The 18,960-nt window shown below is 44.7% G+C and overlaps 2 protein-coding genes across 3 annotated transcripts in view; one reads left to right on the top strand and one right to left on the bottom strand.

Annotated features, from left to right (window-relative positions):
* VAMP8 (vesicle-associated membrane protein 8) overlaps positions 1-4,335 on the bottom strand; it is a 36,906-nt gene extending 32,571 nt beyond the window's left edge. Inside the window, exon 1 of the mRNA XM_006866610.1 lies at positions 4,240-4,335. Coding sequence (XP_006866672.1) covers positions 4,240-4,335 — 96 coding nt within the window. The remainder of the gene's footprint in view (positions 1-4,239) is intronic.
* Positions 4,336-4,467: 132 nt separating this feature from the next.
* On the top strand, positions 4,468-18,960 carry GGCX (gamma-glutamyl carboxylase). 2 transcript variants are annotated; one of them, XM_006866595.1, is made up of 15 exons: positions 4,468-4,512; positions 4,901-5,071; positions 5,741-5,899; positions 6,199-6,364; positions 10,676-10,754; positions 13,554-13,660; positions 14,461-14,624; positions 15,180-15,445; positions 15,562-15,693; positions 16,462-16,613; positions 16,982-17,151; positions 17,302-17,432; positions 17,756-17,903; positions 18,036-18,231; positions 18,661-18,931. In XM_006866595.1, exons 1-15 carry the CDS (start codon positions 4,470-4,472, stop codon positions 18,851-18,853), a joined length of 2,277 nt encoding a protein of 758 aa, XP_006866657.1. In that variant the 5' UTR covers positions 4,468-4,469; the 3' UTR covers positions 18,854-18,931. The 2 variants fall into 2 exon arrangements, with proteins under 2 accessions (XP_006866657.1, XP_006866658.1); XM_006866596.1 differs by lacking the exon at positions 4,901-5,071 and having other exon boundaries at positions 4,470-4,512; positions 18,661-18,960.

Here is an 18,960-nt window from a genome sequence, read left to right as displayed (position 1 = left end):
ACCCAGAATGTACTCAGTTCACCCAAGGTTATTAAGAATTTTTGATTTCCCTCTCTCCTCCCAAAATTGTACTAATATTTCAAAGCCCAGCTACTACTTCCAGAAAATTTTTCTGATTCCTCTAGTTGTAATTCATTACTTCCTCAATGATCCCATAGCAGGTGGTTGTTCTTTTAAAGTTTTTATTGTGAATTGAGTGATAGTTTACATGGGAGAATATCAGTTTTGCACTCATCCTATCATATTTCATTTCATTGCAATGATTACAATCCCCTCCATGCATCATCATTTGCTTCTATTCCCTCTGTGTGTGTGTGTTTTTAATTTACACAAAACCACTCAGGAATATATAATCATTTAAACAACCAAAGGATGCATTCTGCAACCCTGCCTCCCGTCCACCAGCACACAGCCTTTCTCCTTCCATGAGTCTAGAGTTCTCAGCTGCTCTAGCTCACCATGTCATCATCTCTGCCTCCATTTCTGTTGTCATTGTTTCTCTGGATAGGGTCCCACATTCCACTCATGCTCTTCTCCCTTGATGGTCCTAGGGTCCTTGCTTCCTGGAATGTAAGATTAACTACTCCCCACTTTTTGTTACAAAACTTCTACCTTTACAGTTGTGACAATCACAATTAGTCATGATAACAATTACTCACTATTGAATCATAAGAATCGTATCCCCATCTCCTTTCACCAGACCCATCTAGACAAGATGAAAATTATTCAATGGGGTTTCTACCTTCCCCTGCACACTCTGAAACTAAACTCCCTCTTGAAAACTTTTAAGCCAGCCACTTCTTACCTTTATAGACCCTGCATTTTAGGTAGCCAGTGTCTAAGTTGCCTGTCTTTATCAACCCCATATACAGAGGGGATAGGATTGGTCCTTGATGTGAAGATTCCTTCCCTCTCAGTTGGTATTTTGAGCTACTACATCCATAAGTATAGGTCACGTTCCTTAAATTGTATCCCATAGCATGTTGAACCTTATTTAATAATACGATTTCCTACATTCTGCTATTATTATTCTGTTATTTCTATGTTTGTTTATTACCATGTGTTTCCCTACCCTTAAACTCCTAGAGGACAGAGGCTACAATTAATCATTGTTTCCTTCTCTATAACTTCTCTAATCCAAGGCACATAACAAATTATAAATGCTAACCTTAATGAAGTTATTTAATTTTGAGTGGTCCTAGAAGAGCCAGCCCAAACTTCCCAAACTACACTGACCCCATTTGGGTTGAAGTTTTGCAGTAGCTTAAGACATCTATCTCCTAAATAAGTCTACAGCATCCAAAGTGACTTGGCCATTTTGCCTTTTGGCCTACAAGTGGACTAGGTCCTCAACAGAATCACTGTTATCCCAATAATTCTACCTGTCAAACTTTTGTCTCCAATAATCCCTTCTTTTATGTCTACTCCTGCCATTCTTTTCCTTTGAGACAGACGTTCTTAAAATGTGGTCCATGATCCCATGGGGTCCTCAAGGCCAGCATTTCCATACTAATGTTGTTGTTAGTTGCAATGAGGTCAAGTTGGCTTTGATTATTCATGATGACCTTATGTATATATAACACAATGAAACAATGCCCAGTCTTGTACCGTCTTTATGACTGTTGGTTTTTGAGTCCACTGTGGGCAGCTATTGTGTAGTGCCTCCATCATAGGGGACTCATCTTCCACTACAATACTAGACAATGTTCCATTAGGATCCATAAGGTTTTCACAGGCTAATTTTCAGAAGTACCATATTTTTAGACAAATAAAGTTTCCAAACCATGCAACCTCCTTGCATGTTCATTTCTTATGTGCACTACATGTATTATATGCCAAAATGTGGCAGGCCACAGGCCTTTCTTCCTAGTCTGTCTTGGTCTGGGAGTTCCACTGAAACTTGTCTACCATGGATGATCCTACTGGTATTTGAACTCTCAGTGGCATAGCTTCCAGCATCACAGCAATAAAAAAGCTACCACAGTATGACCAACTGACAGACAAGTGGTAATAGCCAGTTGCCTTTGAGTCAATTTCAACTCGTGGCAACCCCATGTGTGTAAAACTGCACTCCATAGGGTTTTCAATGGCTGCTTATTTAGAAGTAAATCAATTTCCAACCTTTCCGTTAGCAGCCAAGTACATTAACCACTTGTACTATCCAGGGGGTCTGGTAATAATACTACTGAGATATTATTTGCCTTTTTTTCTTTTACTGTGTTAACATCTGCGTCTGGAGACAATCCAGGCCCCAAAGCAGCACACTGAAGCAACAGTTGGCCTTCACTCACACTGGCATGGGTTTCCAAACTCTTGGAGAGCAGTTTTGTGCTGGAAGTAGATGAGGGTGAGAGCTGGCCACACCTTTGGTCATCAGGGAAGCTTGGGGAAAAAGAAAGAACTGCATCTTTCTGTTCGCCTATGTGAATCTGCTCTTCCAGGCCTCTTGTTGCCAAAGCTGCTCACAAGACGGTTGGTCTGCGTCTGACCAGTTGTTCACCAGCTTATCTGGTGAACCCTCTTGCCATCCCTGCTCAGCTTCTCCTCCCAACGAACACTCTATACACTTTTATAACCTTTCTTCTTAAGTTCAGGGTGCTAGAATTTTCATCTGCATCTGTTTTATTTGGTTTCTCATAGCTTTGTTATAGCAGGTCCGTGTAGTGCATTTGCCATCTTGCCAAAAATTCATGTAAAATTTCTTGGTGCAAATTTTTGACATGATAAATAATGAAAGATATAACTTACATTAAAAAAAAAGCTTTTTAGGTCCTTGGTAACTTCTAGTAGTATACAGGGGTTTTAGCATGATGTTGTCAGTTTGTCATACTGTAGCTTGCATTTTACTGTGATGCTGGAAGCTATGCCACTGGCATTTCAAATACCAGCAGGGCCACCCATGGTGGACAGGTTTCAGCAGACCTTCCAGACTAAAACTATGAGGAAAGACCTGGTGATCTTTTGAATATTAGTCAATGAATCATTCTGTTGGCTCTGGACTTGTCATCAGAAGGGATCAATCCCAGAAGGACATCAAGTTTGGCAAAGTAGAGGGCCAGTAGGGGGCGGGGTGTAGAGGGGAAGGAAGTAGACTCAGGTGAGATAGTAACACCAAAAGCCTCAATGATGACAGTAATGTTTCATTCTGTTTTTCATAAGGTTGTCATGAGTCCAAATAGATTCCAAGGCAGCTCCCTACCTACCTAAAGAGGTCCTAAAACCCAAAAGTTTGAGAACTGCTCTTCTCTACAATGCTTGCTCTCTTCTTTTCTTGCTAACCAATCCCCATGCAAAGAATTAGTTACTACATTTTGTTCAAGACTGAGCTCTTCAAAAGGAACCTGGTGAGTTAAGCTTTGGGCTGCTAACTGAAAAGACTGAGGTTTGAACCCACCAGCTGCTCTGTGGGAGATGAGGCAGTCCACTTCTGTAAAGACTTACAGCCTTGGGAACCCTATGGAGTAGTCCTCTTCTGCCCTATAGCGTCACCATGAGTGGAAGTCAACTTGAGGGCATTCATTTTGGATGTTTGGGGTTTGGACTCCACGGCACACAACAACAACAAAGTGGTTACGAATCGGGCTGCGAACCATAAAGTCAGCAGTTCAAAACTACCAGCTGCTCCGTGGGAGAAAGATGAGGCTTTCTGCTCCCGTAAAGATTCACAGCCTCGGAAACCCTGTTCAGGGTCGCTATGGGTCAGAACCTACTCAACAGGCACTTAACAACAACTCACTGCCCAATGTGTTCAGATAGCATAGTGGATTACAAGGTGAGCTGGTAACCACAAGGCTAGCAGTTCGAATCTATCAGGCACTCCACAGCAGAAAGATGAGGCCTTCTGCTCCCATATACACAACTACTCACTGCCTATTTTGTATTTCCTCTGCGGTTCCATTCTTCCTGCTTTTTTCCTTGTGCTTTCAAACCTCTGTTCTTTTGGAGGTACAGGACGAGAGGAATGAAGAGATTTGAGTACTGTTCACCTTCCAGGAGCCTCAACACCACAGTCAACATCTCTAGAGTTTGATATTTACATGCGACCTCTCGCATCAGGGGCATACGAGGGTCACCTGGAGAAGTCTAATGAGGACCAAGAAGGACCCAAAAGAAGTTTTGGAGAAGCTTCGGGGTCTTCCTAGGGGCGAAAGACTGGAAGTGCTTCTTATGATCCTGAGGACAAACGACATCACTGGGCTAGTCAAATCTATGCGAACTCTTGTCATCCTTCTCCGTCACTGGGTAAAGACGAGGTATGACCACGCCCTCTGAGCTGCCCCGCCCCATGGCTCCCTGCTCCGCCAAGCAGGAAGTTCGCGCTGCGACTGTGGCCATTTGCGACAGTGCCGGTGCTTTCCGGCCTGTGGCGCGTGTGCTGATGTGTCGGGGAGGTGGGGTCTGTGCAAGCCATCCCCCGCCCCACAGCACTTGCTGCTCTGACCCTACGGCTAACTGGTCTCCGTTGGGCCATGGCAGTGTCCGCCCGTGTTACGCGGACCATGCCCAGTTCAGGTAGACTTAGAAACTTGCCCTCGCCCTAGAGAGAGGGGCGCTGATCTCAGAGGGGCAAGAATGGAAGAACAGTCTTTTGGGACCGGGTGTTGGTGACCTTCGATGGGGGGGGGGGGGGGAGGGGGGTAGGAGGCGCTTGTAAAGAAAAGATTGTGATGTGCGGCTGTGGGTTGATACTAACATTCAGGGGCACTTTGAGATTGGAAGACTGTAATCTGGGAGGTGTACATTGAGAGGTTCTGGGGGAGGGCCCATTGGCAGGCATTTTTCCGATAGCCTGTGATCTGTGGGAGAACCCAAGTGAGTGGAAGCCCTGGAGCTAGTGTGACTATAATTTAAAGTACATACACACACAAACGTAAACATTTTCCCCATTTGTTGGTTGTAGGTAAAGTACAGAAAGACAGGGCTGGGCAAACCGCAGCGCCTAGGCAGGGCAGCCGAATGGGGAAACTCTTGGGTTTTGAGTGGACAGATTTGTCCAGCTGGCGTAGGCTGGTGACCCTACTGAATCGACCAATGGATCCTGCAAGCCTGGCGGTCTTCCGTTTTCTCTTTGGTGAGTCCAGTTTGTGGGAGAGGCTAGTTAGTTGGGGGTGGGAGATAGTCCATTTCTTGGTTACTCAGTGAATTTACTTCTCATGTCCTCAAAGCTCAAGATAAAGAAATAAAGCAAAAGGTCCTTGTGATATTTAAGATAAAACTCAGTTGTCACTTCCTACTCAGGTTTGATGGGTAGACATACGTTGATCTGAGGCTATAGGAAATAATAGCGGAAGAAGAACGCAGTCCCATTTTGCTTGTGGCTCAGTAACTACGGTAATCACTTTAGAGAAATTGTACAGAGGTGACAAGGACCAGGAACCCTCGCTAATCCAGCGTTTCCTAACACATGTATATTAAGTGCCATGGAGTCAGTTCTAACATCGACCACGTTTACAAGGAGAGGCTGGTAGGTTTGAACCACTGACCTTGTTAGCAGCTTAGCGCTTAACATACAGTGCCACCCTAGGACTTCTCTAACTCGTAGCTGACCACATATGTGCTTGAAGTGGGTTACAAATGTGCTGGGATATTACTTGCTTTACCCCAGTGATTTTCAACTGGGTGCAATCTTGATTCTAGGGCATTTGGCATTGTCTAGAGACACTTTTAGTTCTCACAACGGGGGTAGAGGGAAATCCTAGCATCTTGGCCTAATGGCTCCCTCCCTTCACTACCTTCTCAGGGCTGTTGATGGTGCTGGACATTCCCCAAGAGCGAGGACTCAGCTCCTTGGACCGTAGATACCTGGACGGACTGGAGGTGTGCCGCTTCCCCTTGCTAGATGTCCTAAGCCCACTACCACTTGACTGGATGTATCTCGTCTATACCGTAATGTTTCTAGGTGAGGCAAACTGAAGGAGAGAAGGGAATCTTGACTGAGCTGTCCAAATTAGAGAACTAGAAAGCAAGCTGGTAAATGACCAAGGTCTTGGGCTCCTCGTTTCACCTTGTGTGCTGTGACTTATACTGCTGTGTGTCATCTGGGCTGTGATTTCCATAACTTTTCTCTTCAAAATAACATTGAATTTTCATTTAGTTTTAGCTGGCGACTTTTCTTAATTCCCCCAGCATGAATGTTCCAGGGGATCTGGGCCTGTGGTGACCCCTTGACCTCTGATCCTCTTCCCCCATAAATCCCAGGGGCACTGGGCATGATGCTGGGCTTGTGTTACCGGATAAGCTGTGTATTGTTCCTGCTGCCGTACTGGTATTTGTTTCTCCTGGACAAGACGTCGTGGAACAACCACTCTTACCTGTATGGTTTGTTGGCCTTTCAACTGACGTTCATGGATGCAAACCGCTACTGGTATGAGTCTCGGGGGATAGAAGGGAGGGTTGGCTGGGTCAGGATGGTTACCAGACGTAGGGACCCCGTGAGGCCCTTGAATTTGTCCAGCAAGCATATTTTCAACCACACTCTGCTGCATGTGCTTACAAAATAAAAGTTACATTTTAATTGGGCTGGATTTGGGAGGAGAAAGAGGACAGCCAGGTTGGAGCACTTAGAATGACAAAAACCAAAATGGCTTCATTCCTGCCCCTTTATTCTTTCCATATCTCCTCAGGTTCCTTGATCTATCCACTCCCCTCTTAGAGAGCAGAATTGAAGACTAAAGCCAGATATAGCTGGTTTTAGATACTTCAAGGATGGTCCTGTGGAAGAGGGAGCAGACTTTCTCAGTGTGAATCCAGAGGGGTAGAGTTAGAACCAAGAATAGATGTTGTTGTAAGGCAGAGATCATGTGAGAGGGAGAGGTCCACCGGAACTGCTCAGCAGTGCTGTCTTGGGGCGAGGCACACACCTGTACCTGCAGCCTGGCTTGGAGGACCATCTCTAATGGGAAATGGTGAAGGAATTTGGAAACAAGGTGGCAAGTCAGATAATCTTTAAGGATTCTTCCTATTGTTAAATGAAACGCAAATATGAAGTGTCCAGTTGATACAGGAAAAAAAGAAATCTCAAGCATTGAATTCATTAGAGATTTATGTCTTAATTTAGTTTAGCTCACAAGTACCTCCCCACAAAACAACCAAACCCATTGCTGCAGAGTTAGTTCTGACTCAGCAATCCTATAAGACAGAGGAGAACTGCCCCATAGCGTTTCTAAGACTGTAATCTTCACAGAAGGAAACTGACATCTGTCTTCCATGGAGGTTTTTTGTTTCCGGAAAGATTGTCTCGTAAATCCTGTATAGGGTTATTATGGGTTGGAACTGACTTGATGGCAGTGAGTGAGTGGGTATGTGGGGGCAGAAAGAGCCCAGGTGGCACTGTGCATTAGGTGTTGGGCTGTTAACTACAAGTTTGGCAGTTCAAACCCACCAGTCACTCCTCAGGCAAAAGATGAGACTGTTTGCTTCTATAAAGATTTACAGTTTCAGAACCCCTATAAAGGGTTGTTGGTCTGAGAGGAATTAACTGGATGGTAGTGGATTTAAAAATTCTTTGTTTTAATGTAGAGGCATTGATTACCCTAAATGTCTGCTAATACAGAGGACAACCTTTCTCAACACTGAATTAGTCACTGCCATTGAGTGGATAACCACTCATAGTGATCCTACAAGGCAGAGTAGAACAGTGCATAACCACTAAGAGGTGCTGGCAGAACTTCTTAACAGAGAATGATCTGACCTAAAATGTGAGTAACCCTGACCTTGAGAGACCCTTAACCAGAGCTGGCTTCCTACCTGAGTAGACTTTTGTGTTTATCCCATTTTGTTATCTAAATAGTATTGCTGTCTCAGTGAACCAGGTTACACAAAAGTTTAAGAAAAGACATAGCCACGGAGGGCTAGAGTTGAGGGTGAAGCTCCCAGCTGATATGAAGTGAGGTCGAATGGGTATTATCTACAAGAACACCCAAACTTGTAGATAGTACCCATTCGACCTGGCCTCAATGGACTGATGATCAGAACTCGACTAGAGGAAGGTAAAAAAAAAATTTTTTTGATAAAGGAAACAAGTGTAAATTGCTACCATTTGATGAACTTGACCTATACTTATGGAGGTAGTAGCTGAAAATACTAACTGAGAGGGAAGGAGTCTTCACATCAAGTATCAATCCTGTCCTTTCTCTACACAGGGTTGATAGGAGCAGGCAACTTAGACATTGGCTACCTAAAATGGGGGTGGGTGGGGGATGGGTAATAAAGGCACGGAGTGACTGGCTTACAAGTTTTCAAGAAGGAGTTTAGTTTCAGAGTATACAGGAGAAGGTAGACTCCCCATCTTGTCTAGACAGGTCTGGTGAAAGGAGATGGGGATAAGATTCTTATGATTCAACAGTGAGTAATTGTTATCATGACTAATTGCGACTGTCACAACTATAAAGGTAGAAGTTTTATAACAAAAAGTGGGGAGTAGTTAATCTTACATTCCAGGAACAGAGGACCCTAGGACCATCAAGGGAGAAGAACACAAGTGGAATGTAGGACCTTATCCAAAGAAGCAGTGACATCAGAGACGAAGGCAGAGATGATGACATGGAGAGATAGAGCAGCTGAGGATTCCAGATTCATGGAAAGAGAAAGGCTGTGTGCTGGTGGTCAGGAGGCAGGCTTGTAGAATGTGCTCTTTGGTTGTTTAAATGATTATATATTCTTGAGTGTTAGAGGAAATAGTAGCATATACTGTTTGCTTCATGATGATGCATGGAGGAGATTGTAATCATTGCAATGAAACGATGAGTGTAAAACCAATGCCCTCCTATGTAAACTATCATTCAGTTCACACACACACACACACACACATACACACACACACACAGATTTAAAAAGAAAAAAGGTTGAGAAGCACCCAAGGGTACTTTCTGCAGCCCAGTAGAATAGATCTTTATAAGTATACGAGGGATGTCAAAAAGTTCATGGAATATGGAGTGAAAAGAGAACTTTTTGAACTCCATGAACTTTTTGAAGTCCCCTTGTAACTGTTGAATCACTAACAGCTTTTATAGTGTTGTGTACATTTCTCTCATTTCATTTTCACTGTTGTTAAGTTGTTGTTAAGTGCTGTTGAGTCAATTCTGACTCATAGTGACCCTGTACAGGGTTTCTGAGGAGCAAATGGTGGGTTTGAACTGCCACCTTATGGTTCACATTGACCTTGCAGTCCAGTGCTGATCCTGCAGTGCCACACCCGGACTCCAGTAGCCCTGTGGAATATCATGGTCCCTCCACAAAAGGCAGTTGGCTCCATGGGTGCAGTGACTCCTCAGATCACACTGCTGGCATCACGCCTAGCACAGGACAGACACTTAGTAATTATTGTTGCATGAAAGGAGAAATGGCAGAAGTAGGGTTAGAAAAGAAGTCTGACTCGGGTGTTGGGTGCACCCTATTGTTTTACGCTGCTTCCTTGGGGGTGGGGGTGGTGTGCCATGGAGTTCGCTCCGACTCAGTAACCCTGCTGGGTTTCTGGGGCTGTAAATCTCTGCAGAAACAAAACCTCATCTTTCTCCTGTGCAGCGACTGGTAGATTCAAACCACTGACATTGTGGTTAGGAGTCCAGTTTGTAATCCACTAGGCTCCTAAACCATCCATTTTTAATGACTTTACACAATTGAAAAAATATAACCAAGAGCCTTCCACATGCCAGGCACCACACTAAACACTTTACAATTTGTCAGTACAACTCCGTGAGGTCCGCAGTGCTGTTTCCATATTGTAGATGAAACTGAAGCTAGAGAAGTGAAAGATTTTCTTAAGGGAACACAACAGATAAAGGCAGAAGGGAGAACCTTGGTCTCATAATCTAAAGTCCAGTGCTCTTGACCACAAGTGTAATTGCCTCCTTGCCTAACTTCTCTGCTCATTCAGTATTCTCTTGAAAGCCTGCATTGCTTCTACCCCCACACAGTGCATCAGATCTCCATGTTGTTGATTCCGATTTATGGCAACCCTGTGTAGAGTTTCTGAGGTGCAGCTGATGGGTTTGAACCACCAGCCTTGCAGTTTGCTTGTGCTTGTCCTACAGTGCCACACCAGGATGCTTCCAGGATGAGTTGTTGAGTGTTTTGAATTATTAAAAAAAAAAGTGTTATATGTGTATTTAAGGAGCCCTGGTAGCACGGTGGGTTGTAATTTGGGCTACTAACCTGAAGGTCAGCATTTTGAACCTACCAGACACTCTGCAGGAGAAAGGTAATGCTTTCTACTCATGTAAAGATTCACAACCTCAGAAACCCTATGCAGGGTCACTGTGAGTTGGAACCAACTCGACGTCACACAACCACCACCACCACATGTATATTTATAAACACCTTTACCTTTTAAACAATTAAACTTGTTTCCCCATTCATACATCTTTTAACATTATAGTCTTTTTCCTGATTTGATTCATTAGGTCAAATTCATTTGCTAGATGATTACTGATAAGTATTGATCTTCTTGTTATAATTTGCTACTTATATTTATTTATCTTAGAGTTTATAGTAATTACTGTTTGCTCAGCTAATTCTAAAGGATCTCAGAAAAGCCCAGAGACCGAAGGAGGATGAGAGAGATGTTCTTGGATGAGATAGGATTACCACATGCCAAAGGAAAGATGGAAAGGTAGCTAGACTAAGAAGCTTCTTCCTGGTGGCTAGACTAAGAAACTTCTTCCTTCTTTCTTTTCAGGTCTGTGGATGGTCTGCTGAGTGCCCAGAAGAGGAATGCCCAGGTGCCCCTGTGGAACTACACAATGCTGCGTGGCCAGGTACATACAGACTTTATAAAGAGGGAGGCAACCATTAATAGCCATTGTGCCAGTCTGGCTAGCACACTACCAGAAAGCACTTCTCTTTTTCTCTCTTGCTGGAAAGCTAGGCTGCTCTGTTTTAACCCAGTATCCTAATCTGTGAGTCCTCTCACTTTATGGAAAGGGTACAGCTCTGTCCCTGATCAATTAGAGTCCTGATGGGACACAGCTGTGGTTCATAACATTTGCTCTTGTGCCTAGTACCAGGCCAGGCATTTTTAAGCTGTCAGCACATACTCTTTGAATGGGTGAATACATGGAATGAATGAATAGAGGAATGGGTCTCCTCTTCCTTGGTCCTTGGACTGAGATCAGGACTTGCTTTATTCTTAAACTGCCATAGAAAGCAAGGTTCTTTTTTGTTTTGTTTTTTTAAATTTTTTTTGTGAATTATGTAATAGTTTACATGGGAGAACATTAGTTTTACATTCATCCTGTTGTATATTGTTTCATTGCCATGGTTACAGTCCCCTCCATGCATCATCAGTCAACCAAAGGGTATACACTACAAGCCAAAAGCAAGTTTCTTTTTAACTGTATTGTGAAGTGAGTGAAGGTTTATAGGCAAGACCATCAGCTCTACATTCAATGTATCGGATACTTTGATTTATTTCAACGATTATAGTGCCCTGCATGTAACCACCAGAAACCCTGCTTCCTCGCTGTGTGTCCTGTCTGTATTCCACTCACTTCCTATCCTTTTTCATCTTTGTCCTTAGGAAAATGTTGCTCTTTTGATTTTGAATGATTGACCATTGCATGGTGAGCATCCATTGCTAGAGTTGTCCCCCACTTATAAAACTGTCTAGTGCTTGGCTTAAAATGGGCACACAAGAGAGAGTTCCTTTCCAGACCTGAAAGGTGGTCTAGGACCATAGTCTTAGGTGTCTCCAGTCTCTTCCTGACCACTAAACCAGGTTTTAAAAAAATATATATTTTTTAATGTAAGTTTTGTACCACATTTTCTCTCACTCTATCCAGAACTCTCTAATGGGATCCTTTTCAGGGCAGCTGGTAGTGGTGGGTGGGCCCCGTTTAGTTCTTCTGGTCTGAGTTGTGGAGATTTATGTTCACATGTTCCATTAGTCCATTGGACTAATTGATTCCAAGCCTCTTCAATTCTTCTGCATATGGAGAGACCAACAGCTGCACCTCGAATGGCTGCTCATGAGTTTTCAAAATCCTGGGTGCTCCTCACCCAAGCAGGATGTAGAACACTGTCGTTGTACGCTGTGTGATGTCAGTTGACCCTGGTGTCCCCTGAGACTATAGTCCTGAGCTCCCAAGACCATCAACTTTAAGACCATCATTACCTTAAGATGCTTGATAATGTCTATGACATTTTTATCATTTTGCCTGCTGAATGTTCTGTCATGGAGTCCTGGTGTGGCCCTATAGGATAAGCTCTCGACCACAAGTTTGGTGGTTCAAAACTCACAGCCATTGCTCGGAAATCCTATACAGGATCATGATGGGTAGGAATTGACTTAACGACACTTAACCATAACCACACTGCTCTACCACATTCATAGTTGTGTTTGCATGAAAGTTAAAGACTCATATATTTATATAAATATATATAAGTATATCCCATAAACATATACGTTTGAAAAAAACAAAACAAAAAACACATATAAGTTTGAAAGAGGGTATTTTTTCTCCCTGACCCATTCAGCCTATGTCTCAATCCATGTATCTCTGCACAGAACACTGTTGCTCCAAGGTTGTGTATGTATCACTACGTGTATCTCCTTTAGCCCTTACACACCTCCCTGGGTCTTCATCATTCTTCTGCTACCCTCTCTCTTCTTATCTATTGCCCTCCTCCTTTTTGTGTGTTGCTCTCCCCATCACCCAAGCTAGCATGTGTCTACCCTCTAGCCAGTGAATTACTCTCCCCTCCCTCTCACCCTTGGTAACCATTAAAGAATGTTTTTTTTAGTATGGAAACCTTTTCTTAAAGTTTTTGCAATAATGGTCTCATACAATATTTGTCCTTTTGTGACTTACTGATTTCACTCAGCATAATGGCCTCCAGGTTCATCCATGTTATGAGCTGTTTCATAGATTCATCATTATTCTTCGGGGTTGCATAGTATTCAGTTGTGTGTATGTACCAAAGTTTGTACATCCATTCTTCAGTTGATGGGCACTTAGGCCGTCTGCATCTTTTTGCTATTGTGAATAGTGCTGCTATGAACACTAGTGTGCATGTATCTACTCCTATTCTGGCTCGTATTTCTTGTGGATATATACCAAGTAGAGGGATTGCTGGGTCATAAGGCATTTCTATTTCCAACTTTCTGAGGAAGCACTACTGTTTTCCAGAGTGGTTGAACCATTTTACAGTCCCACCAGCAATATAGGAGGATCCCAGTCTCTCCACAATCTCACCAGCATTTGTTGTTTTCTGTTTTTTGAACTTCACTGTTATTGCTGGTGTGAGATGATTTCTCGTTTTAATTTGCATATCTCTAATGGCTAATGATCATGAACATTTCTTCATGTTTGTTGGCTGCCTGGATGGTAAAGTATAGGTTAAGTATCTATTTGTGTCCTTCGTTCATTTTTAAAAATGAGTTGTAGAGGTGTTGTAGTTTCTTGTAAATTTTAGAGATTAGTTCCTTGATTGATATATCGTTGCCAAAAAATATTTCCCAGTCTGTGGGCTCCCTTTTTTCTCTTTTTGGTAAAATCTTTTGATGCAGCAAACAGTTCTTTTTGTTTGACCTTTTTTTTTGGATTTTGTGTTTGCAGATCTTCATTGTGTACTTCATTGCGGGTGTGAAAAAGCTGGATGCAGACTGGGTCGAAGGTTACTCCATGGACTACCTATCCCGGCACTGGCTCTTCAGTCCCTTCAAGTGAGTGGTGCTCAGGGCAGAGAGGCTCACTGAGGCCCCAGTATAGGCTGGTTCCCCCAGGTCTGCAGAAATGGCTGTTTTTCCCACTTTGGCTGAATTTGCCACATACGTTCCTGTGTCCACTCATCTCCCTATTCTGCAGCAGGCAGGGTCAGTGTTAAGAGTCCTGGCTGCCCCTGGGAGGCCTATGGTATTGGCAGGAAAGAAGGGAAAAGAAGAGAAGAGCCATATAGGTGACAAGCAAATGAGTCCGGGCTCCCCCAGCTGCCCTGGGGGGCATCTGTATCCTTGGGTTGGCACCAAAGCCTCTCCCCTCAGAGTTCCTCAGCCAGGGAGCTGAGAAGTCATTGTTCCTTCTCTGACACACCACTGTCCCCAGCTCCTTATACAACTGAGGCTCACCTCTCCCCTCTTTTTACTCTTGCCCCCTCTTTTCTTTCCTTGTGTTTTACATTCTTTTTCCTCTTTCCTGATACTTCCCAGTTCAAGTTAGCCAAGTATTCTCCTTTAAAAGTTTGTCCTCCCTCAGTGATCTTGGTGAGGAAACTGATCCCTGCCACACATACTTTGTAATCAAATTTTGTCTTCAATTATTGCATAGGGCATGATGGAAAAATCTGGACACCCATTTGTGAAAATGAAAGAGGGCTGGCAAACTCTACTATTGGGTAGATTAGCTACCTAGGGGTTTTTCTACCCACCGCTGGGTGACACGGAAGGCTGACAGGTGAATGTGCTGTGAACGTTGAGTTCTCCAGTGGGTTGGGTTGGTGCCTGACCTTTGTCCCTGGCGTCTGCAGACTATTGTTGTCTGAGGAGATGACTAGCCTGCTGGTGGTACACTGGTGTGGACTGCTGCTCGACCTCTCAGCTGGCTTCCTGCTCTTCTTTGATGCCTCAAGACCCATTGGTTTTTTCTTCGTATCCTACTTCCACTGCATGAATTCCCAGCTCTTCAGCATTGGTCAGTACCTGTAAGGCAGGTAGGCACCAGGAACCCCGGGCTTGCAGCAGAGGATTAAACCGAGGTGTTATTGGGGAGTGGGAAATGGGCTGGAGCAGGAGCCAAATGGAGCCAAATGCAATCAAGTGGGATTCAACCGGGAGGAGAGGCCTGGGCCTTCTGCACTCGGGGTGTCGTGTAGGGAATCTTTGGAAAGGATAAGGAACTTGTTGTTGTTGTTGTTAAGTGCCGTCGAGTCGGTTCCGACCCATAGCGACCCTTTACAGGGTTTCCAAGGGTGTAAATCTTTACGGGAGTAGAAAGCCTCATCTTTCTCCCGCGGAGCGACTGGTAGTTTCGAACCGCCAACCTTAAGGTTCGCAGCCCGATTCGTAACCACTACGCTACCAGAGTCGTGTAGGGAATCTTTGGAAAGGACAAGGAACTTAAGAGCTAAGCATTTTCATTAGAAATGGAGTACTAGCAGAGGCTTTCTGAGGGCAGGGGCAGAAGGAGCTATCCTTAGTCCAATCTAACAGAAAGCCTGGAGTGCTTATTTCCTCTTTGCTTTCCTAGGGATGTTCCCCTATGTCATGCTGGCCAGCAGCCCTCTCTTCTGCTCCCCAGAGTGGCCTCGGAAGCTGGTATCCCACTGTCCTAAAAGGCTGCAAGAACTGCTGCCTTTCAAGGCCTCCCCTCAGCCCAGTGCCTCCTGTGTGTATAAGAGGAGCCGGGCCAAAAGTGGCCAGAAGGCAGGGCTGCGTCACCAGCTAGGCACTGCCTTCACCCTGTTCTATCTCCTGGAGCAGATCTTCCTGCCCTATTCCCATTTTCTCACCCAGGTACGGATGGGCTGCGGCTGGGCGGCAGAGGTGACTGGGGGAGGGAGAACATGTCTTGGTAGAGGATGGAGTTAGCCTGAGAGTTGAGCTAAGTCCCCTCTGCCCTGCCTTCCCAGGGCTATAACAACTGGACAAATGGGCTTTACGGCTACTCCTGGGACATGATGGTGCACTCGCGCTCCCACCAACATGTGAAGATCACCTACAGGGACGGCCGCACTGGCGAACTGGGCTACCTTAACCCTGGGGTGAGACGGCTAATGCCAACAGTTTACAGCTCTTCAGAGCCCCCTTGAGCCTTGGGTCTTTTTGGGTCCTTCCCACAGCAGGATGGACCTTTCTTTGTGTGGGCTAAGTAAGGCATAGTCACATTCTTGAACTGAGCTATTTTACCTTTAAGATTTAGGAAAAATACTAGCAAGAGTCTTCACAGTAGCCAGAAGGTAGAAACAAGCCGAGTGTTAATCAGCTGATGCGTGGCTACACAACAATTCTGTTCATATAGTGGAACAGTATTCAGCCGTAAAAAGAGGAAAGAAGTTCTTCTACAACATGGCTGAAACCTTCGAGTCAGACACAAAAGGGCGGATGTAGGATTTCATTTACATGGAATATCTAGAATAGGCAAATGCTTAGCTAGAGGGTGCCAGGGGCTTCTGAGAGTAGGGGGAATAGAGAACTATTGCTCAGTGAGTTCAGTTTTTGTTTGGGGTGATGAAAAGTTTTTTAAGTAAATAGTGGTGAAGGTTGTATGTTGTGAATGTAATCACTGCTACTGAACAAGGTACTTGAAAATGGTCAAAATGAAATTTCATGGTATATTCACTTTACCACAAAAGACTGAGGGAAGAGAAGGAACACTAGCTCAGCATTGAGGACTTCTCTCCTAAAGGCATGTTCCATTTCCGTCTGGCCACAATGGGCAGCAGGCAGGGGTCTCTGTGCCACTGGTACTGCATGACCTTTCCGGGAGGCTGGTAATAACAAGGTGGGACTAATGTGTGGGTTTGGGGCAGGTGTTCACACAGAGTCGGCGATGGAAGGATCACGCAGACATGCTGAAGCAATATGCCACTTGCCTGAGCCGCCTACTTCCCAACTACAATGTCACTGAGCCCCAGATCTACTTTGATATTTGGGTGTCCATCAATGACCGCTTCCAGCAGAGGTGGGCATTGGGAGCAGAAAAGGACGAGAACAGCCCATACTCCCTGGTTTGTCTTGTTTTTGAGGCTGTCCCTCTGGTGCATGTCCTTGTTGATTTGGTTTTGGGCATAGCTGATCCAGCAGGGGGCACCATCACCCAAGAAAATTGACTTGTTCTTTTAGAAATGTTAACAGAAAACCTTTCCAGGTAGCCGCTAACCCCCATTCTTTCCAGTTGTTTCAAAATCTCTCTCCCTCTTGTTTTCTCTGCCCTGGACTGGCAATAGTGTGCTGACATAAAGCCGTTTCTTTTGTCTGGATACAGTGATGAAGGAACAAAGTTGGAAGTCCTGGTGGGTGGGTAACTGTGGCATCCTTTTTTCTTGTCAGGATTTTTGACCCTCGTGTGGACATTGTGCAGGCCACCTGGTCCCCTTTCCGTCGTACACCTTGGCTGCAGCCGCTCTTGCTGGACCTGTCTCCCTGGAGGACCAAGTTACAGGAGATCAAGAGTAGCCTAGATAACCACACTGAGGTGGTCTTCATTGCAGACTTCCCTGGTATGGAGGAGAATGAGGGGCTCTGCTGCCTTTCATCCTGGCTTCCTTGGCCAGGATGGCTGCATGTTGGGGGTTGGGGTGGGAGGTAGGTATAATACTTCTTGTGATTCTAGAGTGAAGTGAGATGGTGAACACCATTGCTCCTGGCAGGGCTGCACCTGGAGAATTTTGTGAGTGAAGACCTGGGCAACACTAGCATCCAGCTGCTGCAGGGGGAGGTGACTGTGGAGCTCGTGGCAGAACAGAAGAACCAGACTCTTCAGGAGGGAGAAAAAATGCAGGTATTTTGCTGTGATTAAGAATGGCAGAAAGTTTTGTTAGAAAAATCTTCAAAACTCTGAGCCAGAACTATCTCATGAAGTTTTTGTTTTTTGTTTTTAATAAAAGTGGCAGGTTAGATGAGCTGTGTTTATTTATTATAGACTCCAAATGCTTTACCACAGCAATAATACAGTGTGAACTCAGAAAGCAAGGGACCCTAAGACTTCTAAAAGGTCAGCTTCTTCAGCCCCCAAAACACTACGAGAAGATGCCAGGAGGAAGAGTAGAATGGGTAGCCTTAGGAAAGATTAGCACAAACTCAACGTCTCTTTCCCCATGTCAGTTGCCTGCTGGTGAGTACCACAAGGTGTATACAGTATCACCCAGTCCTTCCTGCTACATGTACATCTATGTCAACACTACAGAACTCGCATTGGAGCAAGACCTGGCACGTCTACAAGAACTAAAGGAGAAGGTGGAAAATGGAAGTGGTGAGTATATGAGGATTTAGGCTTCCAAAAATCTATCCTTGAGAGAATGAACTTAAAGCTGGTGTAAGGTGAGTTCTAGGGGAGAGAATGATGCATCTTTCAGTGATTCCTTTTTTTGTCATTTCTGGGTAGAAACAGGGCCTCTACCTCTAGAGCTGCAACCTCTGCTGGAGGGAGAAATAAAAGGGGGCCAAGAGCCCACACCACTGATGCAGACCTTTCTTAAACGCCAGCAAAGGCGCCAGGAAATTGAACGCCAACGAAACACCCCTTTCCATGAGCGACTCTTCCGCTTCTTGCTGCGAAAGCTGTATCTCTTTCGCCGTAGGTACGTTTCATGGGTGGCTTGTCATTGCCACCCAATGTTTGCAGGCTGGGTACCTTTTCTTGGTGAGGGAAGGGTTAGGGACTCTTCCAGTAAGGACAGTTTAGCACTATTATACATGTCTCATTTTTCCCCTCATTTTCATTCTCTCCCAGATTTAATGAAATAAATGACCTGTGTATGATGACTTGCTATCTTGTTCTGTGCCAGCTTATCTCCAACCTCTTCATAGGTTAATCCTATCCCACCCTGGAAATCTCTACCAGACTGCAGAAAGAAATGGGGTGCCTCTCTGTCTGGGTCACTCAGGGGAGGTTTTCATACATGCCTGGGTGATAGGAGGTAGGATCCAGGTATTCCCTAAGACCTTTGGTAGGATTTCCTATGTTAAAATAGCAGTTTTAAATGAGTGGCTTTTCCCCTCTCTTTCAGCTTCTTGATGACCTGTATCTCACTTCGAAATCTGGCCTTAGGTCGCCCTTCCTTGGAGCAACTGGCCCAAGAGGTGACTTATGCAAACTTGCGACCCTTTGAGCCTGCTGAAGAGTTGAGTCACTCGAATATGGATTCTTCAAGTCCTGATCTTCCGGAGTCAAATTCTGATCCTGTTCACTCAGAGCTCTGAGTGGGGTCAGTTCTTGGGTTGTAGATAACAAGAGCAGCCAATCAAAGAACCATTACTTATGCAGCAGACATTTATATGGAAAACTCACCTTAGTATTTTTTACAGTT

This window comes from Chrysochloris asiatica, unplaced genomic scaffold (assembly GCF_000296735.1).
Source record: "Chrysochloris asiatica unplaced genomic scaffold, ChrAsi1.0 scaffold00093, whole genome shotgun sequence".
Classification (NCBI taxonomy): domain Eukaryota; kingdom Metazoa; phylum Chordata; class Mammalia; order Afrosoricida; family Chrysochloridae; genus Chrysochloris; species Chrysochloris asiatica.
Note: the sequence above shows the minus strand (reverse complement) of the source record. Positions and strands in the feature narration are given on the sequence as shown.